The sequence below is a fragment of the Lutra lutra genome, chromosome 5, assembly GCF_902655055.1.
Source record: "Lutra lutra chromosome 5, mLutLut1.2, whole genome shotgun sequence".
NCBI lineage: Eukaryota > Metazoa > Chordata > Mammalia > Carnivora > Mustelidae > Lutra > Lutra lutra.
Window position 1 is genome coordinate 46822428 of NC_062282.1, and position 27864 is coordinate 46850291.

A 27864-nucleotide genomic window follows, 5' to 3' on the forward strand; every position below is an offset into this window, starting at 1 on the left:
GGTGGCTGGTTCACCGTCTCTTTTCTATAATCTTTCCGGCCATTTATGAGGTGAGGTTTCTCAATCTTTCTTCATCTCGATGAATGTCCGGAAACTCACTAGTTTTGGGCTTTCTTAAAGTCATTCATTCCCATGCAAGGCTGGCCGCATCACACCCAAAGCGCAGGCGGTGTGTTCGCGGTCGTCTCCATGACAGCATCCCGGGTGTAAATACTGCTGCGTTTCCAGCGGGGGAGGGCAAATTGAGGACTGCGCATGCGCTTTGTCCAGACAGTGCGTGAACTCGGAGGCTCCCGTAGCGGGGGAGGGAGAAAGATGGCGGCGTCAGTGCTGGAACGTATGGGTAGGGATTTCTTAGTGGTTTAGGAGCGGTAGAGGGGAGTGGAGGTGGGAGTCTGAATTGACCGCTTGTGTTAATGTTTCAGGTACATTATGGATGCAGAATCTGAGGGGGAAGCTGGCCTTAGGGTAAGTCTTTCACATCGGAGTTTCAGAGGGCTCGAGGCCTCCTTCCCAGTTTGTCAGTTAATTACTGAGCGCCAGTGTGCCACCCAGGGCATTGAGGCTCCGGGGCTGGAGAAGCCAACGAGATAGGCAGTCTCTGCTTGGTCACTCCATCATTCCATCGCCGTAGCTCTGAGGGAATCAGGATAACCTGTTTGGGGACATTGTAAATCTCTTCTCTAAATAATCTCTGAATATGGTTACACTCCTCCCAACCGTGTTGGGAGCGTCCGACCTTTCCAGTTACCTCTCTGGTTACTTGCTTCCCTGAGCAGGGACTGTGCTGTAGATCACCGCGCTTTACAACGTGCCTGGCATTGTGATAAACGCTTTATATGCATCATCTCATTCTCATAATATCTGCATAGTGTAGGTATTGATGGGCCCATTTTTCCGACAAGGAAATTGAAGAGCAAAATGACTTTTCCTGGGGCGCCTGGGTGGCTCAGTGGGTTAAATCCTCCGCCTTCTGCTCAGGTCATGATCCCAGGGTCCTGGAATTGAGCCCCGCGTCGTCGGGCTCTCTGCTCTGCAGGGAGCCTGCTTCCTCCCCTCTCTCTCTCTGCCTGCCTCTCTGCCTACTTGTGATCTCTCTGTCAAATAAATAAAATCTTAAAAAAAAAAAAAGACTTTTCCTAAGTTTCCCCGAATCACTGGAAGTTTTAAAGCTTTATACTGTATTCTCTAGAGCATTCTTAGACCTCAGGACAAATGCGTTTTTTTAAGGTTAGGGAATGCAGTTAAGTTAGAACTGTCAAGGAGTCTTTATCTGCCACCTTCTTGTCCCTCTTACCCTCTTATGCAGTACAGCTATTGATAGTTGGAGATTGATAATCTGAGTATAAATTATCTGATCGGCGCATTTGTTGGAATTTATTTTGGTTTAGTTCATAGGCTTCCAGGACAGATAAATTGGGTGTGTATCTACTTTTTAAACTGTATGATTTTGGAAAAGTTACTTCTCTTTTCTAAGTTTTAGTACATACATATGCTAGGAGAGTAATATTAGTACCTATGTCATAGATTTTTTATGAGGATTAAATGAGGTAATGCATATGAAGTGTTTAGTATTGTGTATGGCATGTAACAATCCCATTCTAAATTCTAACTGCCATTACTGTTTTTAATCATTATAAATTGTTACTGAGTTCACAATTATATTTAGCTCTGTTTCCAGTTCTTTGGTCAGGAGACCCAGGAGGTGGGCTAAAGAAGAAAATGGGAGGCAATGCCCCTTAGGATTTGTCTATACTTTGCATTTTTTTAAGATTGTCTCTTATTATTCCATCCTAGCTATGCTAATTTACTTACTTCACCTGAATATGCTGTTATTTATTTGCTTCTTGGCTTTCATGCTGTACCTTCACTTCCTGTCTATAATATGAGTTCTAATTATTTAAACCCTGTTCATATGTTTCTTATGTAGATAATCTCAGATCTCATTGGAAAGGAAAGAAATTAATCTCTTCTTTTAGCACGTGTGTCTCGAATAGTGGCTTCATGTTATGTTTTTGTGCCCTTTACCAGCTCGTATACCCTGGATAAGTATGAACAGTTCTCGTTTCTCTTTATAGTTCCAGGTTAGGGTCTTGCACAAAGTGAATATTTGGTAATGTTTGTTGGCTTAAACTGTCCTGCACTGACTTACACTTGGCAGCTCTGAGCAACAACTTAAGCAGTTTGTCTTCAGTCTTTTTATCTATGTAATACAGGATTTTGCTGGATAATCCCTAAGGCTCTTTTTAGCCCTGAAGTTACATACTTTTATGAATCCCTATTCTGGACTTTCTTTTTTAAAATATTTATTTATTTATTTTAGAGAGAGATGGGAGGGGCAGAGGGAGAGGGAGAGTAAATCCCAAGCAGACTGCCCATGGTGCATGGAGCCAGAGGTGGGGCTTGATCTCAGGACCCTGAGATCATGACCTAAGCCTAAATCAAGAGTCAGGCACTTCACTTGACTGAGCCACCCAGGCTCCCTGAAAATCTGGCTTATTAACCATCCACATGGGTATGACATGATAACAAGAACCTTTGGAACAGAGAATTCATGCTCCTTAGACTGCAAAATCCCTTGTCTGCCCCTCCCGACCCCCCTTTTTCCTGTCACTTTAGCTAATAGTGACTTTCACCTGGGGGCAATATTGCCTCCATCCACTACCTTCAGCCCCGGAGACATTTGGCAATGTCTGGAGACGTTTTTGGTTGTCACAACTCAGGTGGAGGGCGCTATTGACATTTAGCGTCTAGAAGTGAGGAATTCTGCTAAACATCCTACAAGACACGGGACAGTCCCCACAACAAAGAATGATCTGGCCCCACAGTATAAATATTAGAGAGGTTGAGAAACTTCTGAGTTTGTCATGGTTCAAAATTGCTGGAATTTCTTTTTTTTTTTTTTTTTTTTGGGTTTGTTTGCTAACTCTTGTTTCCTTGTTTGATTGTCCTTGACTTTCACAAATGAAATTATATTGAGTTATGACAATATATGTATCACTTCAGTCCTTTATTTTAGATTCTAACTGAGGCAAGATAGAGAATGTTCTTTTATTTCACTCTCAAGTGTGCAATTAACTTAATGTTAGCTGAAGTAAATTGAGAACGGAGAATTTTTACCTGGTGCATGTAATAACAATAACATGATATTCTCATGTGAGCCAGAGCCAATATTATCTTCACTTGGGATTTGGGTGTACCTTGTACTAAAGTTAAAATGAACTTTGAGCAATAGATAGGAAGTATTATTTCTCAAATTGTGACTTTTTAAAAAAATTTTATTTATTTGATACAGAGAGAGACAGAGAAAGAGAGAGCACGTGGGTTGGAGCTGTCGAGGGGGGGGGGGATGGTGGCAGGCAGAGGGAGAAGCCGACTCTGTGCCAAGCAGGAAGCCTGATTGGGATTGGATCCCAGGATCCTGGGGTCATGACCTGAGCTGAAAGCAGACGCTTAAGTGACTGAGCCACCTGGGTGCCCCTCAAATTGTGACTTTAGAAACTCAGATACTGTTTTATCTGAATTCTTAATCCTAAAGTTGGCTTTGTATCTGCTACTTTTCCGTGTCTAATGACTATGGGAAGAATTTGAAAAGTGACACTCAAACTGAATCCTTAAATATTGGTAGATGGAAGACATGAGAGTAACAGGAGTAAGGAAGTTCATATGCTAGTCTCAGTATACCACCTACTTTATTTTTTTAAAGTTTTATTCATTTATTTGACAGATAGAGATCACGAGTAGGCAGAGAGGCCGGCAGAGAGAGAGAGAGAGAAGGAAGCAGGCTCCCTGCTGAGCGGAGAGCCGATGTGGGCTCTATCCCAGGACCCTGGGATCTATGACCCGAGCTGAAGGCAGAGGCTTTAACTCACTGAGCCCCCCAGGCACCCTTACCACCTACTTTCTGTTTGAGGTCTGACAGTCTCACCACAGTGTGGGCACCCGTGTGTATACACAGCATGTGTGTACAGGGACTTTGGAGAATTGGTTCAGGCCTACCTTCCTGAAGCTAAAAGGACTTGAACTTCCCAATAAATGAAAGGATATAATAAATATCAGTAATGATACTTGACTTTCAAAATGAAAGCTAACTAAAAGTTAGTCCTGGATGCCTTTTGTTTTTTAAAAAAGGTTTTAACTAGGTTTGATTCTTTAGAATGCCAACAATGAACTAGGGTGCTAGGCAGACTTAAAATTTAATATTTGTTGGAAAAAATTTTACAGAAGGAAATGGATCCCAGCAATAACTCAGGTTCTCCTTTGTTAATTCCCAAATTTCCTTTCTTGAGTTCATTTTCTCTAGTGAGTCTTCACGGTATTTCTTACTTAAGAAGGTCTCAAAAGTTGTAGGTTTTGAATTAGGTAGTTAAGTGTTGAATTAAAGATTTTTGATTTACTTTATAATTTCTTCATTTTCTACTTTAATTTGGTATTATTCCAACAGTTGATCAGGAGAGAGCTTTTGATTTAATACACTTCTGAATTAAGTCCTGTGTTTGGAGTAATTTTTTTTTTTTTAAAGATTTTACTTACTTATTCGACAGAGAGAGATCACAAGTAGGCAGAGAGGCAGGCAGAGAGAGAGAGGGGAAGAAGGCTCCCTGCTGAGCAGAGAACCCGATGCGGGGCTTGATCCCAGGACCCTGAGATCATGACCTGAGCTGAAGGCAGAGGCTTAACCCACTGAACCACCCAGGCGCCCCTGGAGTAATACTTTAATTTAATTTGATTATAGTTGTTTAGTATTCACTTGATAATTCATTTTATGAGCCATTTGAGCCCTGAAAGTATTGTACGTATTCAGACATCTTTGTCCTTATTTATTCATAATGTATTTAATTTATTAAGCACCATATTTAATTCATTGAATGTGTATTGATTTGAGTATAAGACACTGTGCTAGATATGATGGATACAGAAAGCACAGGTCTTACCCTCGAGCATTTTTTCAGACTGGTTGGTGTAACTGTGATTTCACTGAAGAAGACTTAAATAGAAGCCACGGGATTTGTGTTCCTGTAATCCTGTGTCAACCATGAGATTCAAGATAGAATTAAGGTTCAGAGAGCCCCTAGAGATGATGTACTCCAATTCCTCTTTTCATAAAAAACTGGAGGCCCAAAGAGTTGATGAACTTAGTGTACCCCTGAATTACAGCAGCACAGAAGCAAGCAGTCATGATTACAAACTTGAGAAGAAGGTTTGAAATTGTGTAATATAAAGTTTACAGTTCACAGTGTTTAGTTTTTTAGAGAACAGGAGAGAGGAACTCTTCAGAGGATCTGATTTAAAATAAATATTAATCAGCGTTTATCATGTGCTGGGCACTCTAGGGTTCAGTACATTAATTATTTATCCACCACCGACAGAATAAAGTGGGCATTATTCTTCTCATCCTAAAAGTAATAACATCAATTTTATTGAGCCCTTTTAAGTGTCAGGTTAAGTATTTTACTAAAGTATCTTATTTGAGCTCCTAAGAAGCCTGTGAGGTATTATGGTTATTACTCCATTTACCAATGAGAAACAGAGCTCTGGAAAGTTACGTGACTTCCTTAAGGTCATTTATATCATATTAGAGTTAAGATATAGACTCAGGTTAATTGGAGGGGGAGATGAACCTTGAGAGACTATGGACTCTGAAAAACAATCTCAGGGTTTTGAAGGGGAGGGGGTTGGGATGTTGGGGGACGCTGGTGGTGGGTATTAAGGAGGGCACGTATTGCATGGAGCACTGGGTGTGGTGCATAAACAATGAAATCTGTTACACTGAAAAGAAATTAAACTAAAAAAAAAAAAAACGATTTAGACTCAGGTTTACTTGATTCCACAGTCTCTGTTCTCATCCCTTGGCTTATAGTTGGTTTTTTTTAGGAAATTCTGCTAACATTATGTATCCTAGTCTTGTGCTTTTCAGTTAAAATAGCGAAACCTAAATGTGGATGGCAAAGGTTTTGTCAGTATTTGATGGTACTGTAAAATGGTGAACTTGAGGTAGAGCAGGAGAAATGAGCTAGGAGGAAAATAGATTTTTTTTTAAAGATTTTATTTATTTATTTGACAGACAGAGATCACAGGTAGGCAGAGAAGCAGGCGGTGGGTGGGGGGGAAGCAGGCCTCTGCTGAGCAGAGAGCTGGATGTGGGGCTCTATCCCAGGACCCTGGGATCATGACTGGAGCCGAAGGCAGAGGCTTTAACCCCTGAGCCACCCAGGCGCCTCAGGAAAATAGATCTTAAAGTTCTTTAGTCTGGGGGAGCCTAGGGTGATTCTGCTCCCTCTCAGTGGGTGTCTGCTTCAGGATTCTCTCTCTTCCCTCTGCTCCTCCCCTTGCTCACGCTTGCTTGCCTTCTCTTTCTCTATGAAAGAAATAAATCTTACAAAAAAATTCTTTTAGTCTGAATGGTTTAAAAACTAAAAACAAAGGCCTTGCTAAGTGTATTATCCAATTGCATAAATTGTGTGAAAATCTGCCAGTTTACAACAATTTTGAATATTTAAGTCTGGGTTGAATATTTACTTGGTATCCGTGTGCCGGATATTGTCCTTCGTGCTAGATTACAGAGGATGGTATACTTGCCCTCAGAATGCTCAGATGCACATTTACTACAGGAACTCATTCTTCTACAGCCACCTTCTAGTACCATAGTCCCAACTCGCTGCTGCACGGCTGGCAAGAACAGAGTACGAAGATAGTGGGGAGAATGGTTGGTTGTCTGGGAGAAGGGATCAGTTGATGCCTTGCATTCAGGTGACATTTGAGCTGGAGCTTAAAACAGGATAAGCATTTCATTCAGGAGATGATGATGAGGAAAAAACCATATAATCAAAAAGTATAAAGATATGAAAGTATGTGGTTTGTTCAGAGAACAAGGAAAGGTTTGTGTGGCCAGCCCATAAGCTGAATGACCAAGATGGCCAGGGTTAGATTAGAAAAGGCCTTGTGTGTCTTACTAGGAATTTAGACTCTGTATTCTGCACAGCAGGGAAACACCTAAGTCCTGTGTGTTATTTGGATATACCCAGACATTTAAAGAGCCCCCCCTACCAATTGGGGGAAGTAGGTAATATGATGAACTTATCAACCAGCTTCAACTCATGGCCAATCTTGTTTTCTCTATGGCCCCTACTATCTCCTATTATATTTGAAATAAATCCCAGACACCATATTATTTAATTCATAAATATTTCACAATATATCTCACTAAAAGTATCAAATAGCCAGTTAATGTTCAAATTTCCAATGGTTAAATACTGTTATACTTTTAAATTGCAATCAACATATTGAAATTAGTTGATATTTTAAGTCTCTTAATCAGTAGGTTCTTTATTTAGCTCTTTATTTTTCCCTTTGTAGTTTATTTGTTGGTGAAAGTAGGCTGTTTGTCTTGTAGAATTTGTACAGCCTGGATTTTGCTGAGTGTATGCGTCTCATATTGTTTAACACGTTCCCTGTCTCTGCATTTTCCTGTATTGAATCTAGAAGCTCCATTAATCAGGTTTGTTTCTTGCAGAAAGACTACTTTGTGGATGGTGGGTAGTGATTTCTTTCCTCAGGAGGCATGTGATGCCAGCTTTATCTATTAATTTCTTAGGGTTTACAAAATACTGTGATTTGTCTTGCCTACTCCACAAAACGGGAACTCCACAGATTAAGTTAGGAATTCACTGTATGCTTCTTTAAGTCTGTTTTAAGGACCAAGCTGGCTTATATTAGAGAGTCAGTATTTTTTGGCCAGTCAGGGCAAGAGATCGTGAGTTATAGCGTTTATTATTTGACTTATGCTGGTTATCAGCTTTTACTCTTAGCTTCAGTGAACTAGCTCAGGTATTTTATGTTTAAATTGGTCTCTCTTAATGAACATCTAGACTGTTTCCACTTTGATCCTTAAGAGTTTGGATCAAAATGGAGCTGATGTGGTTCAGGAGATTTGTGGAAAAGACTGAGTGTCTTGTTTTACAGGCTTCTTTCATCTCATAATATTTTACCCCAATCACATATCCACACAAGTGGGTCTCTGGATATTTCTCGAAAATGGGAAAAGAAGAATAAAATTGTTTATCCTCCACAGTTGCCTGGAGAACCTCGGAGACCAGCAGTAAGTTTGTGGGTAGAAATAATCTCTTGGGTTGCCTGGGTGGCTCAATCATTTGGGCATCCAGCTCTTGGTTTCAGCTCAGGTTAATCTCGTGGTTGTGGGATTGAGCCCTGCATTGGGCTTCCAGCGTGGTGCAGAGTCTGCTTCAGAGTTTTTCTCCCTTTCCCTCTACCTTCTCCTCCTTGAGCGCATGCCCTCTCTCTCTAAAAGAAATGAAATCTTTTTTTTTTTTTTAAAGAAATTATCTCTTAGAGCACTTACTCTTATGTGGCTAGCATTGATTATTGTTCTACGTGAAGAAAGGGAAAAAAATAACCACATTTGTGTGATCATTAGAGATGCAGAGACGTTCTAGATTTATCTTCTTGGTAGTTTTAAAAGATTGTGTTTTACTTGTTTGCCTTGACTTAACCTTCTGTTTGGGGGCCTTAACTCTCTAACTAAGCTAATAGCTTGAGACATACTGATAGATTTTGACCTTTAAGAGGCTTGCTAATGCATTATTGGTAGTGAACCATGAGGAGCTGGCAAAGATGACTTAAACCCTTGACCATGTTTAAAATCATATGGTTTTCCAAAGTCTTAAATTGAATATAGACACACTTAGTTGTGATTTTTTTGTCTAGTTGAATTTAATCATTGGATTCCTTTCAGAGATACTGAGGGTTTTTTGTTTTTTTTTTTAAAGATTTATTTATTTATTTGAACAGATGGAGATCACAAGTAGGCAGAGAAGCAGGCAGAGAGAGAGGATGAAGCAGGCTTCCTGCCGAGCAGAGAGCCCGATGTGGGGCTCGATCCCAGGACCCTGGGATCATGACCTGAGCCGAAGGCAGAGGTTTTAACTCACTGAGCCACCCAGGCGCCCCAGAGATACTGAGTTTTATCTCATTTTTAGCTGCTTGGAATTCTTGTACCCTCTCCAAACTGCTTGTGAGTGCTATAGTCTGATATATAAGACTAATTTCTAGCTTAATGTGAATTTGCTGTAGAATACAAAGGTGTCTGTTAAAAAGCTTAAATAAGTAATGATAGCATAAACAAGATGGAAGCATTTGAATCCTTAAGAAAATAAATTGTGCTTCAAAATAGAATAATTAATAATTTATTAATACATTCAGTGGTTGTTAATTATAAATCATTCAGTTCAGAAAACATCTTTTAAGGGCCTTTGGGATTTAAGGTGGTGTATAATCAGTATCATCTAAGTAATGTCATTTGCTTAGTTTTGTATGGATTTGACAGCTTGCCTTTCATTAGGATTCAATTGATAAGTATTGGTCTGAGTTAGTACAGTTTTATGTTTTCTTTTTTTTCTTATTTAGGAGAGTTAATTTATTGATTTAAAGAGCCCCCTCCCCTCATTGGGGGAATAGAGATGCTTATAGTTTAAACAAATAACTTTCTAACTTTCATATTTTATTTTCCATCAGAACTTAAAAATTAGATTTGTGACAGAGTGTGTGCTGTTAGGTATTGATTCCATTTTATAATTAAACAAAGTTAGGAAAAGTTACATATTTCTACAAATATAAATAAAATATTTCCTATTATTATTTTTTAAAATTATTTTTATTTATTTTTTGACACAGAGATAGAGAGTACAAGTAGGCAGAGCAGCAGGCAGAGGGAGAGGGAGAAGCAGGCTTTCCGCTGAGCAGGGAGCCCGATGCGAGGCTGGATCCCAGGACCCCGAGACCATGCCCCGAGCGGAAGGCAGCCGCCCAACTGACTAAGCCACCCAGGCGCCCCATAAAAAATATTTCCTATTATTAATGAGCTTTCTTTACTTCTTGCTTGAGCTCTTTGAACTTAGATATTAATTGAGAAAGAATTCATAACAACATTTGTCAGGTCCAGAATCTAAAAGCAAAATTTGTATTTATAATACTACCCTTTTGAATATTAAACTAAATGCACTTCAGGATATATCTCTAGTGGCAAATTCAGGTAGTTAACAGTAGATCACAGATTTTGTTTGTGTGAATAATCCTTTTGGGAACAAACTGACTTTTAGAAAATACTTTAACATTTTCTGACTTTAAATAGTGCTTGTTAAATTGACTTGGTGCATCATTTATACCTGTTATGATTGAAATATTAATGCCTTTCATTAAATACTAGCTTAATAATGGAGTAGTTTGCACACCTAGCCACATGGTTCTTATACTGTCATTATGTGCAGTGTGACCTTGACAGTCTGCTAACTGCAAACATTTTAAAAATTAGTTTTATCTCTAATTTAGAAGGGGGTCAGACAGGGGCGCCTGGGTGGCTCAGTGGTTAAATGTCCAGCTCTTGGTTTCGGCTCAGTTCATGACCTCAGGGATGTGAGATTGAGCCCAGAAGTAGGCTTTGCCCTCAGAGAGTGTCTGCTTAAGATTCTCTCTCCCCCTCTGCTCCTCTTCATGATTTGTGCTCTCTGTCTCATGAATAAATAAAACCTTAGAAAAAAAATCAGGAGGAGTCAGGTAATATTTACCATTCTAACTCATTCTGATCTTTAGCATTGAAATATACAGTTAAAGTGGAGTGGATCAGGGGCGCCTGGGTGGCTTAGTTGGTTAAGCATCTGCCTTTGGCTCAGGTCCTGACCCCAGCGTCCTGGAATTGAGCCCCGCATCAGGGTCCCTGTTTGTCGGGGACCTGCTTCTCCCTTTCCTGCTTATGTTCTTTCTCTTGTTTCTCTCGCAAGTAAATAAATAAAATCTTTAAAAAAGAAGAACAGTGGATCAGTCATGAGTAAATCTATAGCAGTAAGTTAAAATGAATGTCACCAATTTAGGCATGTTTTAGGCCATTCCTGTTATCTTTAAGATTATTTTCCCAATTTAGCTAGCCCCAATTTCCAAACAATGTAGAATCCCATGTAGACTTTTATCTTACCTGCGGCTTCATCATGGTGAAGAAAATGAGCCAGAGAGAAATTAAATGGCTTTAATAGTCAGCCTTTGTTAGTTTGGGCTTGGGTTTACTTTTGCAATATCTATGAAGAAAGCTATGTTAAATAAACTAAAAATATAGTGAGCCAATATCAAAACTGTTTCAACAACCCTTTCAGTAGGAGGCATGTTTTTAATTTATGGATTGACATACTGATAGTAAGTCATACTTATAAGTCATGTGAATCCCATAAGGCCCTAGTTTGGATTCTTACTAGGGACACTTTTTTCCCCCAAAGATTTTATTTATTTATTTATTTATTTGATAGACAGAGATCACAAGTAGGCAGAGAGGCAGGCAGAGAGAGAGGGGGTGTGGGGCTCCATCCCAGGACCCTGAGATCATGACCTGAACTGAGGGCAGAGGCTTTAACCCACTGAGCCACCCAGGCACCCCTGGGTGACACTTTTTTTTTTTTGAGAGAGAGTGTGGGAGTGTGGAGGGTGGGGTGGGGGAGGGGGTTAGAGAGAGGAGAGAGAATCTCAAGCAGGCTCCACGCCCAACACAGAGCCCCATATGAGGCTCAGTCTCATGACACTGAGATAGTGACCTGAGCTAAAATCACAAATTGGACACTTAACTGACTGAGCCACCCAGGTGCCCCATTAGGTGACACTTTTTTTTAATCATTGGAGTTATTATATGCTTTTTAAAATCAATTTCTTTAAAAGTTACTGGTTTAGACATTTCATAATTTAGACTTAATTTACTTCATTTGAATTACTACCTTGCATATTGTATCCTAACTTTATCTAATTTACTGTATAAGTTGGTTAATAGTGACATTTAACTGGACTTCCTGACCTCCAGCTCTGCCACTTTATTGATTTGCTATGATAGGTTTGTCTGGTTTATCTTTAGAAAATGCCTTTAGACATTGCACCTGCCTAAAGGAAATGTTGAGCTTTTTTGTTTTAAAAGAATATGATCGGATAACTTTCTTCTTTTCGGGTAAATACTTGATTCCTTTTTTCCCCATGCTCCTGCTAGGAGTACAATATCTTTTTTACAGAATTTGAAGATAATCATATACAGTTCATGTTTGGAGGTAGCCCATCTTGGGAAACCAAGAATTGAAGGGTTTCTATATAAAAGATTTTATTGTGTATATTAATTTTTGCAGGTGAATATTATCAGTCATGACAGTTCTTCTTTCTTCTCCAGTGCTCCCTTGGACACTTTATTGCTGAAAACATAATTGGGCTGTTGCTACAGTTTTCAGCCTGTCAGCTTCTGTTGCAACTGAAATGAAATCTGCTACATATTAAAAGATGGCCACTTGCGAAACTGCTGTTTCTAAGGCATTTGAAAATTTCCAGCAGGAGTCAGAATGTTAGAAAGTTCTGAGGTCTCCTTGCTATTGTTTGCCATGACAAATGTTTTCTAATTGTTTTAAAGAGGCAATATGGTGTAGTGGAAGGAATGTGGGTTTTATAGTCCTAGGGAAACTTTAAAGATACACTTGTCAGACATTGTGTTAGAGACTTCGTATACTTCCTGTATGGCACTTTGACTTGCAGCTTTGTCTCTCACAAACTTTGTGGTCTTAGATAAGTCATTTGATTTTTCTGATTTTTTATTTCTGGTTTTTACTTTGTGAAAGGATTATTATTATTTTTAATTTAAATCCAATTAGCCAACATATAGTATATCATTAGTTCTTGATATGATGTTCAATTATTTTTTTTAAAAGATGTATTTATTTATTTGAGAGAGAGTAGGAGAGTGAGTGACCAGAGGAGGGAGGAAGAACAGGGAGAGAGAGAATCTCAAGCAGACTTTGCACTGAGTGTGGAGCCGAGCATGGGGCTCCATCCCACGACCCTTGAGATCGTGACCTGAGCTGAAACCAAGAGTCTGATGCTTGAGCCACCCAGGTGACCCTGTGAAAGGATCATAAAGTGATTTCTCTCCCAACTCTAGAGTTAGATCAAATGAAATAAATGGGCTTGAAAAGTACTCTGTTAACTGTAAATTGTATAATTGATGATTGATTAAAAAAATGAAATGGGATATACTTACTACTCTAAATAGAAGATAATAAAAACTGGCATTTACTAGATCTTACCAGGTACTAGGCACTGCATAATGCTTTCTTTGCATAGATTATTTTCTTTAATTCTCAGTATATTTTTATGAGGTTGGTACTATTATCTTCATTTCAAGGAAGAGGAAACTTAGGCAGAGAGGTTAAAGAGCTTGGGTTCTGTAGCCAGTAGATGAGAAAATTAGAATTTAGACCCAGGCTGTCTGATTCTAGGACCTGTGCTCTTCACCAAATACCTCAGTGTCCTATGAAACCAGTTATTTTGTCCAATTTCACCATATTCTCTTATTTTCCCCACTGATAGGAAACTTTTTCTCTTGTACCTTTTCTTTTGTTCTTTTATCTAGCTTAATGTTTTCGTTTAGATCTTTTATTATTCCTCTGGATAGAAATGTTGCAAATATTGGCACAAAGTAGCATTTTGTGGCTTCTATCACTGCCTTAATAATCTTTTTTTTTTTTAAAGATTTTTTATTTATTCATTTGACAGACAGAGATCACAAGTAGGCAGAGAGACAGGCAGAGAGAGAGGAGGAAGCAGGCTCCCCGCTGAGCAGAGAGCCTGATGCGGGGCTCAATCCCAGGACCCTGGGATCATGACCTGAGCCGAAGGCAGAGGCTTTAACCCACTGAGCCACCCAGGCGCCCCAATAATCTTTTTAACATAGTGAGACTAATAATCTTTTTAACATAGTGAGACTTGGGAAAAATACAACTTAGTGTCTTTATTTTTTGTGGCAGCATTTTCATTAGGCATAAAAAGTTAAAGCTTTATTAACAGTGTATGTTACTGTTATTTTGATAATTTGCTAACTTTCTTTTTTTTCTTCTCCCTATTCGCAAGGAAATCTACCATTGTCGAAGGCAAATAAAATACAGCAAAGATAAGATGTGGTATTTGGCAAAATTGGTAAGCCAAAATGACATTACCCTATAATACTTAAGAAAAGAAGCTATGAATTCTTGCCCAGGATTTAAAAAATGAAAAAATTTGTCCTGATTTCTCCAAAAGTGAGGAATATAATTACATGTTTAGACAGTTGGTAGGTAATCCACAAATGATTGCTCAGAGATGAATGATTTTGCTTAATTTTTACCTTTCTTCTGAGAAACCAAATCACGTTGGATACATAGATATTTAGCCCAAAGCATCAGGAATCTGTAAGCTAAGAGAATCTAGGAAGCAAGATCATTTATCTTAAAAGTTGATTCAACCTATTTCAAAACCATTGCTTATTAAGATTTTTCCTGGGAGGATAAAATTAATCTGTGAGAGAAGACGAAGCCCCAGATAAATAAAATACACTTATCCCGTAGAAGAAGATGACTTTCACACCTAATGTGGTGCTCACCACTCTGTGATTTCTGTTATGTCTGCTCTCTCAATATTACTAAAACATTTATAATCGAGGTGTTATGGTTAAAATATTTAAGTTTGATTTTTGACTTAAAGAGGGTGCCATCCCTTCTCAAACTTGTTTTCTTCTTCTCTGCCTACATTTTGTTAGCTATTTTTGTTTTAATTTTTAAAATCGTGCCCCCTCCACTTTTATTGAGATGTAATTGACATATAACTAGTTAACTATTCTTAGAAGTTGTTTGTATTATGTAAGGCTTTTCTTCTCATTGCAAAGGGAGATTTGATTTGTAAACTAATTCATCTTTCTTGTCTGTTACCCTTTAATTCTAGATACGAGGAATGTCCATTGACCAGGCTTTGGCTCAACTAGAATTCAGTGACAAAAAGGGGGCCCAAATAATTAAAGAGGTAAATTAAGATATGTGGGGAAGGAGTGCATAGCTGTCTTGCTGGTGTTAGTAAGCTTAGCCTAAATCCTGAATTCCTTGGTGTAAAGGCATAGTTCATATAATACAGATTCAGGGCACTCAGTTTTATTAGTGTCCTTGTACCTTAGGAATGTTGTACCTTAAATACTTTTTTTTTTCTGGAGATGCTTTTATTTGCACCAGACATTTATTCATTTTTTACTGTATCTGTATGATAAATCTTTGTTTTAGTGATTTGAGACTTGATAGATTTTTTAGAAGATTGATTTTTTATTTGTTTGTTTTGGCCAGTTCCGTAACTGAGAGCTTATGATTTATATGTAATTGGATGGAAAGAGCACTTTTTGGGACTCTGGAGACCTAGTCTTGTCTTTTCTGTGACAGTTTGTAATGTGATGATGGGCAAAGCATAACCTGTCTGGTTCCGTTTTTCTTATTTGTAAACTGGGTGGAATGGATTAAAAGATTTCTGAAGACCCTTCCACCTCTGAATGTAGCTGAATGTAGCTGAATCAGTTTGTGCAAATGTGCTAATGGCATTTGTGCTGACTCATTTTAGACACATGGCATTTGTTGGTTTGTTTTTTTGTTTTTGTTGAGGTTTATCAGTCATGTGATTTTTTCCAACAACCAGTTACTGGTTTCTTTGATCTGTTCTATTATTTTTTTAGTTTATGTATCATTTGTTTCTTCTCTAATTTCTATTATCCCCTTCCTTCTGTTGGCTTTAGTCATGTTTGTTCTTTTTCTAACTCCTTTAGGTATAAGGTTAAGTTGTTTATTTGGGATTTTTCTTGCTTCTTGAGGTAGGCCTATATTGCTATATACTTTTCTCTGAAGACTGCTTTTGCTGCATCCCAAAGTTTTTGGACTGTTGTGTGTTCATTTTCATTTCTCTCCCTGTGTTTTTTAAATTTCTTCTTTGATTTCCTGATTGACGCATTCATTGTTTAGTAGCATGTTGTTTAACCTCCACGTATTTTTGGTCTTTCCAAATCTTTTCTTGTGGTTGACCTCTAGTTTCATAATGTTATAGTCTTTAGGAAAGGTGCATGGTATGATTTCAGTCTTTTTACATTTGTCGAGACCTGTTTTGTGACCTCATATATGATCTATTCTGGAGAATTTTCCATGTGCACTTGGAAAGAATGTATATTTTGCTGCTTTAAGATGGAGTGTTCGGAATATACCTGTGAAGTCCCTCTATTCTAGTGTGTCATCCAAAACTGTTTTTCCTTGTTGATTTTCTATTTAAATGATCTATCCATTGGTGTAAGAGGGCTGTTAAAGTCTCCTAGTATTATTGTATTATTATCCATTGGTTCCTTTATGTTTGTTATTGTTTTGTGTGTTTGGGTGCTCCCATATTCAGTCCATAAATATTTACAATTGTTATATCTTCTTGTTGGATGGATTATGATTATATAATGCCTCTGTTTGTCTCTTTTTATAGTCTTTGTTTTAAAGTCCAGTTTGTCCAATAGAAGAATTGCTACTCTGGCTTTCTTTTGAAATTCATTTGTGTGATAAATGTTTCTCCACCCTCATTTTCTTTTTCTTTTTTTAAAAGATTTTACTTATTTGACAGAAGAGAGATCACAAGTAGGAAGAGAGGCAGGCAGAGAGAGGTGGGGAAGCAGGCTCCCTGCTGAGCAGAGAGCCCGATGGAGGGCTCGATCCCAGGACCCTGAGATCATAACCTGAGCCAAAGGCAGAGGCTTAACCCACAGAACCATCCAGGTGCCCCTACCCTTCACTTTCAACTGCAGATGTTTTTAGGACTAAAATGGGTCTCTTGTAGGCAGCATATAAATAGGATTTTTTTTAATCCATTCGGACACCCTGTCTTTGATTGGAGCTTTTAGTCCATTTACATTCAAAGTAATAATTTATTCTTTTAAAGTAATTATTGATAGATGTATATTTATTGCTATTTTATTACTTGTTTTGTTGTTGTTTCTGGAGATTTTCTCTGATCCTTCTTGTCTTTGTTACTTCTCATCTTTCCTTGCACTCAAAGAGTCCCTTTACAATTTTTTGCAGGGCTGGTTTAGTGGTCACAAACTCCTTTAGTGTGTGTCTGGAACCTATCTTTCCTATTTTGAATGATACCCTTGCTAGAAGGGTATTCTTGGCTAAAGATTTTTCTTATAGCGCACATTGAATTATATCATGTCAATTCTCTTCTGGCTTGCTAAGTTTCTGTTGAGATCTCCAGCTAACCTTATGGGTTTTCCATGTAGTTAAGGGCTTCTTTTGGTCTTGCTGCTTTTGACATTTTTTTCTTTATCACTATATTTTGTGAATTAAATTATAATAAGTGTTGGTGTTGGCCACCCTTTTGTTGATTTTCATGGAGTTATCTGTGTCTCCCGGATCTGGATGTCTGTTTCCTTCTCCAGATAAAGGAGGTTTTCTGCTGTCATTTCTTGAAGTAAATTTTCTTCCCCCTCTTTTTTTTTTCTCTTGGGACTTCTACAATGTGAATGTTATTATGTTTGATGAAGTTATCGAGTTCCCTAAGTTTGTTTCTCATGTCCCCTAATTATTCTTTTTTTCTTTTGTTCAGGTTCATTGTTTTCCATTGTTTTGTCTTCTAGGTCACTAATTCATTTCTCTGATTTTTCCAGCCTGCTGTTCATTGCATCAAGCCTGTTTCCAATCTCCTTTATTGCATTCTCATCTCTGATTTTTTTTTTTTTAGCTCTTATCTCTGTGCTACAGGTCTCATTGATGTCTTCCATTCTTTTTCAAGTGCAGTGAATGTCCTTATGATCATTGCTTTAAATTCTTTGTCAGGCATGTTACTTATATCTGTTTTGCTTAGATCTCTGGCTGTGGCCTTATCTATTATCTAGTTCTTTCATTTGAATAAATTCCTCCATCTTGAATTCTGTTTAATTCTCTGGTTTCTTATGTGTTAGGAAACACATAACCTGTTCCTGAAGTAATGACTTTATGAAGAAGAGATTAAGTAGTGCCCATGGCCTGGTGCTTCAGGGAGTGTCTTTGGTGTGTGCTTTGTGCCTTCTTCTGTTGTGCTCTGGCTGTCCTATCCTTTGGGTCATCTGCAGAGGTTCTCCTTGCCTGTTGTGGGCAGTGTTTGGTCCCTTGCCTGAATGTGGCAAGTTTTAACTAGATGGCTCTGGTCTGCTTTGTGAAATGAGACGTGTCACCATCTCCACTGGAACTAAGTCCCTGCGATACAGGGAGACATGATGTAGACAGGGGTTTGTACTGGTCTTCTGGGGAGGGGCTTGCCCCACTGGGTCTGAGGCAAGCTTCACTGAGAGGGGCAGTCCCACCAGATCACAGGGGGTTTGAGTCTTGGTGGAGGCAATTAGGCAGTCATTGTTGGTGCTTAGTGCTTCCCTGAGGTGGTTCTGATTTTATCCTGAGGGTTGGGGAGGGAAAATGACAGATTTTTTGTTTGTTCCTTTGTTCACAGATTTTTCTGTGAATGCTGCCTCTCAGGGAAGTGCTCTGAGAAAAGTGAATAATCTCCCCACTGTGTGCCCTGGGTGCTCTTCAGATCACTATTTCCATGATGTCTTCCCCTGGGTTGTTTACCTGCCTTCTCTCCAGGGGTGGTACAGTACCCTCTGGGGTCTATTCCCAGCCAACCCTGATGACCATTAAAAGTACAGGCATTAAGCCCCACTGTTGTAAGAACTTACAAAATTCAGCCCCTCTTGTTTTCCAAGCCATTGGCTGTAGGGAGACATTCTTGTGCATTCCCATGTACTCTTCTCTCACTCTATTTGCAACAATGGCTCCCTCTCCTCTGCAGCACCTGTAATCCATTTCTACCCTAAACCATGTCCCTGCACTTCCTACGTTCCTCAATGTGGATAATGGTGTTTTTATTTCAAAATGCTGGGTTGAGGACATCTGGGGATATCAGCAGTATTTTCTCCATATCAGTTAGTTCTCACTTAAAATGAGATCTTTTTAGTTTAGTTCACTTAAAATGAGACTCTTTTTAGTTTAGTTCAGCAGTTGAGATCGATTGGTTCAGACTTCAAGAGGTTCCGTTGTAATGCCTATATTTAATTTAGTTCAGAAAGCAATGACTAAGTATTTTTTTGTGTGTGTGTACGTGTGTACTCAGCTTTGTATTGTATTCTTTATCTTTAAATGAGTGAAAGATCTAGGTTTTGATTTTTTTTAAGATTTATGTATTTATTATTTGAGAGAGAGAGAGAATGAGGAGAGAGAGAAATAGAGCGCTTGCGTACATGAGCGAGCAAGGGGAGTGGCAGAGGGAGAGGGAGAAAGAATCCCAAGCAGACTCTGCTGAGCACGGAGTCTACAGAGGGCTCGATCTCACGACCCTGAGATCATGACCTAAGCTGAAATCAAGAGTTGTTGCCTAACCAGCTAAGCTACCCAGGCACCCCATGGTTTCTGTTATTTTTAAAAATGTGTTCTGGATGGGGTACCTGGGTGGCTCAGTGGGTTAAGCCTCTGCCTTCGGCTCAGGTCATGATCTCAGGGTCCTAGGATGGATCCCCGCATCTGGCTCTGCTCAGCAGAGAGCTTGCTTCCCCCTCTCTCTCTGCCTCTCTGCCTACTTGTGATTTCTCTGTCAAATAAATAAAATCTTCAAAAAAAAAAAAATGTGTTCTGGAGCAGGTTAACTTAATTAAAAATATCTAGATGTAAATTTAATAATTCTTAAAATTTTCAAGTATGATTTTCTCTACTTGTTTGATGTTTAATGATTATTTTGGATCCAAAGTTTAAGAATTTTCCATATGATTTAGCTCTTAAGCTTCTTGAACTTTTTGACAATCTCTGACTCAGAGGCATAATGCTTATCACCAACAGTACTGCTACCAGTGCTGCTGTTTCCTCCTTTCCAGCTCATACATTCCATTGTACACTTAGCAGGATGTACACTTAGCAGTGTTGCCTGCATTTGCATTTCTTGTCTGAAGAAGGAAAGCTCAGTGTATCCCTTCTCCTTAGTACTGTTATCATTTAATATTCTTTTTTTTAAATTGGCTATAAAACAGAGGCATGTGATTAGCGGTCATATTATAGAGATAACAGTAAGAAATGAGAAATTTAATTCCATTTTAGTTCAGGGTCAGCCATATTAATGCCTGTCTTTTCTTTGTTTAAGGTTCTCTTAGAAGCACAAGATATGGCAGTGAGAGACCACAATGTGGAATTCAGATCCAATTTATATATAGGTAAGATGTTTAATATTCTTAGCATTGGGAAATGTCTTCCAATAGTGATGCTGAGTTCATTATCTAACAATAGTCTTTGATACCTAACTACTTAGGACTGGGTTTGCCAGTGAAAATTGCTGGTAATAGCTTATTCTTCTGCCTTCAGCATGCTAATGTTAGTCTGTTATAAATGGTAATAACCTGTCCTGTAATGTGAATGAGACCATGAAACCTTTTGCCAATAATTACTTAATAATGGGTACCAAGATGATGGTACATGGAGGGGTCCTTTAATCATGATAAAACGAAGAAGGAACAGAACTGACTATTTATTTATTTATTTAAAAGATTTTTTTTTTTTTTTTTTAAATTTATTTGGGTGAGAGAGGGAGAGCAGAGAGAGAGAGAAGAGGGGGAGAGTAAGAGGGAGAAGTAGACTTCCCGCTGAGCAGAGTCTGACCCGGGACTCCATCCCAGGACCCTGAGGTCACGACTTGAGTGGAAGGCAGACACTAAACGACTGAGCCACCCAGGCACCCCAGAGTGATTTTTTAAAAAATAAATTCTTTGTCATTCCTGAAGGAGGTAAATAAAGAGTCACGGGTGGATTTTAAAGAGTATTTATTTATGATGGGCCAAGCCAGGTGCCTAATCCATAAGGTGTCCCATAATTTAACCTTCCAATCACCAGAATGGGAAATCTTTTGAATTGTAAAACCCAAGGCTCAGATGATCCAGATGTGTTTGGTTTCCTTTGTTACTACATTCTGAAGCATTATCTCAGGTTTTGTGTACTTGTTCCATATCAAATTAAATTAATGTAAGTGAAAATGCTTTGGGAAGCATGATGCACCATACAAATGTGAGGGATTTTTTTTGTCGCGTACCTTCGTACAGCTCTTTCTAAAGAGATGAACGCTTATTACAAAGCTTATTACAAAGCTCCCTTGCCCCCCTCTCAGCACCAGAGTAAAGCGAAGCGGTGGGTGGAGTTGCTGTTTTCCTCTCACTTCAGCAGCAATTACTCCTAACCTCAGCAATTTTGTAATCAAACAGTGATGTTGATGTTGACGCAAAATTTTCGCAGTCTGCCAAACCTATGTGTAAGGAGAACTGAAGATATTTTAAATTGAAGATAGGGGTTACTGCTACTCTCCAAATAGAGGAAAAAAGGCTGAATCATTATGGGAGAAATTAGTTGTGCATTATGATTTTTTAACAATTAGGGTAAAAACAAATCATCTAATTTTCTACTTTGTTGCAATTCCACCTTACTGGAGATGTTTATTCTGGTGAAGTTAAAATCTTAACCTCAGCTCACCTGGAATTGATGCTGGCAACCATACCTACTCCTGAAATTCAAATGAGTTATGATTTTCAATTGAAATATCTTATTTTAAAGCTGACTGTTGTATAACTGATGATATTCTGATACATGAATAGATACAGAGAGAAATCAAAATGGCATCTCAGAAGATGCAGGGCCATAGTAGTTACTCATGAGCTTTTTCTTCTGAGAACAGCATGAATAAATAATGCAGGGAGGTCCCAGAATCACTGGAAGAGATGAAATGGATGAAGAGCAAGACCATTTGCTTCAAACCTCTTGGTGACCTTTCCTGCTTTATGACTGCATATCAAATCCGACTTAATTACTTTTATTCATTTCCATAGGAATATGGTCTTCTTAGCTGACAGACAAACTTTGTAATGGAACTCAGATACAAATGAAATAGAATTTGTCTTTAAATCCTTTTCAGTAATTTTAGTAAAGTGAGAAAAGGTGAGGAGCTTAATCTTGTCTTCCCAAATGGAGCAAAGTCCACAAAAGTAAACTTAACCATTCCTACATGAATGGGCATTTAATTCATCCGTCTCCTTATGCACATTTCTACTGAAAAATCTCTACTGTACCTGTGCCCTTTTTTTCATCTAGTTTTGTGTAAAAATCTCTTCTCGAGTAGGGCTGATAAATTTTGATTTGTCTTATGATTGTAAAAACTCATTTGCTAAGTATTTTGATGCCTAATTCTTTTATGAAGGTAAAAGAGAGGAGTGCCCTTAGGAAGATGAAGTATCTTACTGTGACGTGTCAGACATTTTATCTTTGGTTTTGTCAAACTTCCCTCATAAGAATCATGTGAGGGTCTTAGTAAAAAAAAAATACAGATTCCCAGGACCCACCGCAGACCCACTGGGTCTGAAACCTCAGGGGAGAGGCTTGGAGAGCTATTTGTTGAATAAAAATCCCAGTGATTTGTACCTATAAAATACAAGAAAATGATTTTTCTCATCGTATTCTTGGAAAAGTCCTAGACATTCCATTCTATGGATAAATGTCTTTTAGAGTTTTGAAAGACTAGTCACTTGTTGGCTACGATTTCAGCTCAGCAGTGGCTCCTCGGTCTCTTGACATAAGTAAGTATAGGCATTTTAAGGGAAGTGCTTTTTTGGTAGTGTGTGTTCTCATTATATGGTAATTCCTTCAGATGCCTGTCATCAGTCTAAAGCTAATACCTGGTGTAGCATAACCACAGATTTTGAAAATTCATTTCCTTTTCAAACTTATAATGATGACTAATGGCACTGTGAACCGACCTTAACAAGTGGACATGGACTAATAAAATGTCACTGCTTAGTGATTCATAGCATCTAAAGTGATTTACTTTAGGGAAAGTGATAGACTGACTTTGTAAATCAGTCTTCTGGGCGAAGAGTGATGAAGGGGGAAGAGGGTTTCCAATTTTAAAATGTCAAGATTCACATTTACCTAAATTCTAGTATATAGGAAATATTGACAGTATTTTAAATATTCTTGATACCTATGGGGCATCATCTTTAGGTGAGCATCATCTTGGGCATAATTTTTTTTTTAAGATTTCATTTATTTATTTGAGAGAGATTGAGTGAGAAAGAGCACAAGCAGGGGGAGTGGGAGAGTGAGAAGCAGCCTCTCTGCTGAGCAGGGAGTTGGCATAATCTTTAGGCTGTTCCCATTTCTGAGGTGTCTTAATGTTTTTTCTCTGATTCAGAAAGTTTTTGAGTACCTTCCACGTGCATACTGTCCATACAGTTAGGTGATGGTCTATCTTATTAAAGCAACTTAAGACATTTAGTTCATATAGTTTTGTTCTTTGAAATGCACACTGAGTGTTATTTGTTCTTTGACAGTAGTAGGCCTTTGGAAGGATCTAAAAATTGTGTTTCTGAGTTGGAACAAGTGATACATGTTACTAGTACTGTGTGTACTTGGAAAACTTTGAAACTTTATTTTAGAATTTGAGCAAATTTATCAGATAGCTATACTGAAAAAATATTAATTAGCAGAGGTTGTAATTTCAAAATCATTTCTATTCCTTGTTGCATATGAACTTTAGGGGAAATACAAAAGACATACAGAAGTTTGGTTGAAGAAGTCACTTTCACAGATTAACCATGAACATTCAGATAAGGTAGCATATGGTTTGAGACCAAGAAGAGTAATATAGGTAAATAGCGGGAGTAGAGAAGAGGAGGTCAGTGTCGGTTAGAAAAGTGATGGTAATTTTCTAGAAGAGTTTAGCTTTGGAAGATAAGTGTTTGGGCATCTGAAAGAGAAAGATGTTCAGAGTGGAGTAAGCACAGGAGCTAATGCACATAGGTTGGAATGAGCCGTGATTGTGTGGTCCAGTGAGTAGAATAGTTGAAGGAGGCAGAGGGTTGACCTTGAGTAGATAAAACTGAAAGGTGGATTGGGCCTAGATCCAGAGGGCTGAGCATGGCAGGCTGTGGAATTTGGTTCACATGATAGTGAAGAGGATGCACAGAAAGTTTTGGGGTAGGAGATTTACGTTACTAAGGCAGTGTTTTAAGACTATTAACTCTAAAGCAGTGGTTTTTAAATTGTGCTGTGGGCAAGGGTGCAGCCCAGGGTAGAGCCTGGCACCCGGCAGGAACTTAGAAATATTTGGTGAGTGAATGAATGGCACAGTTTTGGATCTCTCCCTACTCGTGTTTTGGTTAGAACAGAGCCACAGCATGGTGGGCTTCTATTTATTGTTTCATTTTCATTGAAATGGTTCTATATAAATGCACTTAAACTCCTCACATACAGAATTAGTAAAAGGAGGGTAGACCAGAAACCAATTTGCAATCTATACTCCTAAGTCCTGATTTCATTCTGACCTCATGGTGGCTGTGTTGCATATTACCATTACAGTGTATTAAAGAATCCTGGTGGTTCAGAAGAATTGATGCTTTTGTTCTGGTATAAGAAAATGTGGCATTATGTGCTCCAAGATAAGCACATGGTATTTTATGGCTTTAGGATGAAATCATGACTGGCAATTAGCAGTTATTGATGATTGCTCTTACGTATTTGGGGGAGATGGAAAATGGTGGTTAACACAGACCCCGGTAGGCCGATCATTGTGCTTGGATAGGTTATGTAGTACTGCATAGTTAGCTAATTCAGATACTGTTTTCACTGGAGTAGTGTTCCTTTTCCTCAGGCTATTTGGAAATGGGGCTCAAATTGAGTAGAGTTGCAATTTTGGATAGAAGCAGCCATTGTGTTTGTAAAATGCCTTTTAGAGGATTTCTACACTTTTTCTAGTGTCATTGTGCTTATTTGTGAGTTTCCTCCTGACAGGTGGATCCAGAGGAACTAATGGTACTTCATTCTAAAGTGATTTGTGTGATTTGGCTTTTTCTTTGGTAATTCCTCAAACACATTTCTTTAGTGTCCAGTGATGAAGTTGGTGTAAGGACAGTAGCTCTTTCCTTATCTCACAGAGTCCCTAGGCAATTTTCTTAACCACTCTCATCCTTAGTTTTCTCTCTGGCCAAGATAGGATGGTTCTGCCGAATCCCATTTCATGAGAGGACTGTAGTTAGAGGGTTATCAAGCATATACTTTGACACCGTCCCTGTATTTATAAAGTTATTTCACAGTAAGAATATAAGAATGGTGAGTGTTGAAGTGGATTAATTTGATATGTCTTCTATAGGTTTTGGCTTTTTAAAAAGGCTTTATTAACTCAAGGAGTTACTGACTGAATAAATTCAGAAAATAGCAGAAGGTGGATATTCCTCTGATTCACTGTGGGTGAAAACTGGTGAACAGATTTCTTTTTAACTAGTATTTGAAAAATTTTTTTTAATTTTACAGGGTCAGACATTGATGCGCAGAATTGGGGAGGGGAGATGAGGGAGCAGTTGTGATGTGGGAGTTCCTAAAACTGGCCATAAATCAGAGTTACTGGGGAAGAGGATTGGTGTTTGTTCAAATGTAATTTTCAAGGTACACCCCAAATACAGTAAATTAGAATCTTCAGAGATGGGGTCTCAGCAGCTGCATTAAAATATGTTTCATAGGTTAGTCTGATGTAGCCAGAGGACCAGCATTTGGGAACTTTTGGTTCCAGGGGCCTTCTCATCATAGTTGGAATGAAATAAAAACTCCTTACCTCAGCCTTTAGGGCTCTTGGTAACCTTGTCTTCACACTGATTTCTTTCCCCTGTTTGTACCACTCTTTGCCTTGTTTACTGTGCTTCGGCAGGCTGGTATTTTTTCTGTTTCTAAAACAAGTCAGCACACCAGTTAGAATGGCTAAAATTAACAAGTCGGGAAACGACAGATGTTGGCAAGGATGCAGAGAAAGGGGAACCCTCTTACACTGCTGGTGGGAATGCAAACTGGTGCAGCCACTCTGGAAAACAGTATGGAGTAGTTTGTCAAAAAGCTAAAAATAGGGGCGCCTGGGTGGCTCAGTGGATTAAAGCCTCTGCCTTCAGCTCAGGTCATGATCCCAGGGTCCTGGGATCGAGCCCCACATCGGGCTCTCTGCTCAATGGTGAGCCTGCCTCCCCCCTCTCACTCTGCCTGCCTCTCTGCCTACTTGTGATCTCTCTCTGTCAAATAAATAAAAAAAATCTTAAAAAAAAAAAAAAGCTAAAAAAAAAAAAAAAAAGAGCCTAGCTACTCTAGACCCAGCAGTTGCACTACCATGTATTTATCCAGAGAATACAAAGATAGGGATTTGAAGGGGCACCTGCACCCCAGTGTTACAGCAGCAGTGTTGACAACAGTCAAACTATGGAAATATCCCAGATGTCCATCAACAAATGAATGGATAAAGAAAAAAAAAAATATATATATATATACATATATACAATGGCATTTTTATTCAGCTATCAAAAATGAAATCTTACCATTTGCAATGACATGGATGGAACTAGAGGGTATTGTGCTAAGCAAAATGAGTCAGAGAAAGACAAGTATCACATGATTTCATTCTTATGTGGAATTTAAGAAACAAAACAGAGGAACATAGAGGAAGGAAAGGAAGAATAAGATGAAAACAGAGAGGGAGACAGCCATGAGAGACTCTTAACTATAGGGAACAAACTGAGGGTTGCCAGAGGGGAGGTGGGTGGAGGGATGGGGTAATGGGGAGATGGGCATTAAGGAGCGCACGTGATGTAATGCACAATGAGTGTTATACGCAAATGATGAATCACTGAATTCTGCCTCTAAAACTAATAATACACTATATGTTAATTAAATCAAATCTAAATAAAAAATAAAACAAGCCAAGCACATTAGATATTAGATATTAAATAAAAAATAAAAAAAGTCCACCATTGCGTCTTTGCATTTGCTTTTCCTCTACCTGGAATACCATGCCCATAGATATTTGCATGGATTTTGGTCTTAGTTAGATTGAATGTCTCTTCCTCAGAGATGCTTCCTTTTTTTTTTTAAAGATTTTATTTATTTATTTGACAGAGATCACAAGTAGGCAGAGAGACAGGCGGTTGGGTGAGGGGGTAAGCAGGCTCTCTGCTGAGCAGAGAGCCCGATGCGGGGCTCGATCCCAGGACCTTGAGACCATGACCTGAGGCGAAGGCAGAGGCTTAACCCACTGAGCCACCTAGGCGCCCCCTCAGAGATGCTTCTTGACACCCACTGGTCTGATGTTGCCTCCAGCACCCCATCAGTCTCTCTCACATCACTGTTTAAAGATTTTTTTTTTTTTAATTTATTTATGATGGAGAGAGAGCGAGAGAGGGAACACAAGCACAGGGGAGCTGGAGAGGGCGAAGCAGGCTCCCTGCTGAGCCCAATGGGGCTCAAGCCCAGGGCGCTGGGATCATGACCTGAGCTGAAGGCAGACACTTAAGTACCGAGCCACCTAAGTGCCCCTCCCACATCACTATTTAATTCATTGTACTTGTCACTAACTGGAATGATCATGTTTATTTTCTTTCTCCTCTAGAATGTACACTGCGTGGAGGCAAGGCCCTGGCTAGTCTTGTTCACTCTTTTCTCTCCACACCTAGAATAGAGGCTGGTCCTTAATAAGCACTTCAGAGATACTTGTTTTGAGACTGATCTGCTCTCATCAGCCAGTGAACTCATGGAGTCTTAGAATCCGGTCGAGGAATGGACAGATATTGCTCAGGTGATGAGCTATAGTCTTGGGGATGCAGTCATTTCCTGTAACTCTCTCTGTCTTCCCTGTCTAGCGGAGTCGACGTCAGGGCGAGGCCAGTACCTGAAACGTATCCGATACCATGGCAGAGGTCGCTTCGGGATCATGGAGAAGGTTTTTTGCCATTATTTTGTGAAGTTGGTGGAAGGTCCCCCACCTCCACGTGAGGCACCGAAGACGGCAGTCACCCACGCCAAAGAGTATATTCAGGAGCTCCGCAACCGGACGATTATTCACACTCTGTGATGGGCTTTCAGACTCCGCAGTGTATCTACTTTGCCATTTATTTCTTATAAACCAGAAATTAAAGACAAATGCTTTTTATGGTTTGTA

At 39.0% G+C, this 27864-nt stretch overlaps 1 protein-coding gene across 2 annotated transcripts; it reads left to right on the forward strand.

Annotated features, from left to right (window-relative positions):
- The first annotated feature begins 248 nt into the window (after positions 1–248).
- MRPL22 (mitochondrial ribosomal protein L22) lies at positions 249–27864 on the forward strand. Of its 2 annotated transcripts, XM_047731634.1 has the most exons (7): positions 249–343; positions 426–468; positions 7963–8098; positions 13933–13998; positions 14779–14856; positions 20005–20074; positions 27566–27864. In XM_047731634.1, the coding sequence occupies exons 1-7, from the start codon at positions 256–258 to the stop codon at positions 27775–27777; spliced, it is 693 nt and encodes a 230-aa protein (XP_047587590.1). In that variant the 5' UTR covers positions 249–255; the 3' UTR covers positions 27778–27864. The 2 variants fall into 2 exon arrangements, with proteins under 2 accessions (XP_047587590.1, XP_047587591.1); XM_047731635.1 differs by lacking the exon at positions 7963–8098 and having other exon boundaries at positions 287–343.

Bases quoted from the DNA above. Each gene is read 5' to 3' on its own strand.
- MRPL22 (XM_047731634.1), top strand. From the start codon at position 256: ATGCGCTTTGTCCAGACAGTGCGTGAACTCGGAGGCTCCCGTAGCGGG. The intron at 469-7,962 runs GTAAGTCTTTCA...CTTGTTTTACAG, and splicing joins AGGGGGAAGCTGGCCTTAGG to GCTTCTTTCATCTCATAATA. The intron at 20,075-27,565 runs GTAAGATGTTTA...TTCCCTGTCTAG, and splicing joins CAGATCCAATTTATATATAG to CGGAGTCGACGTCAGGGCGA.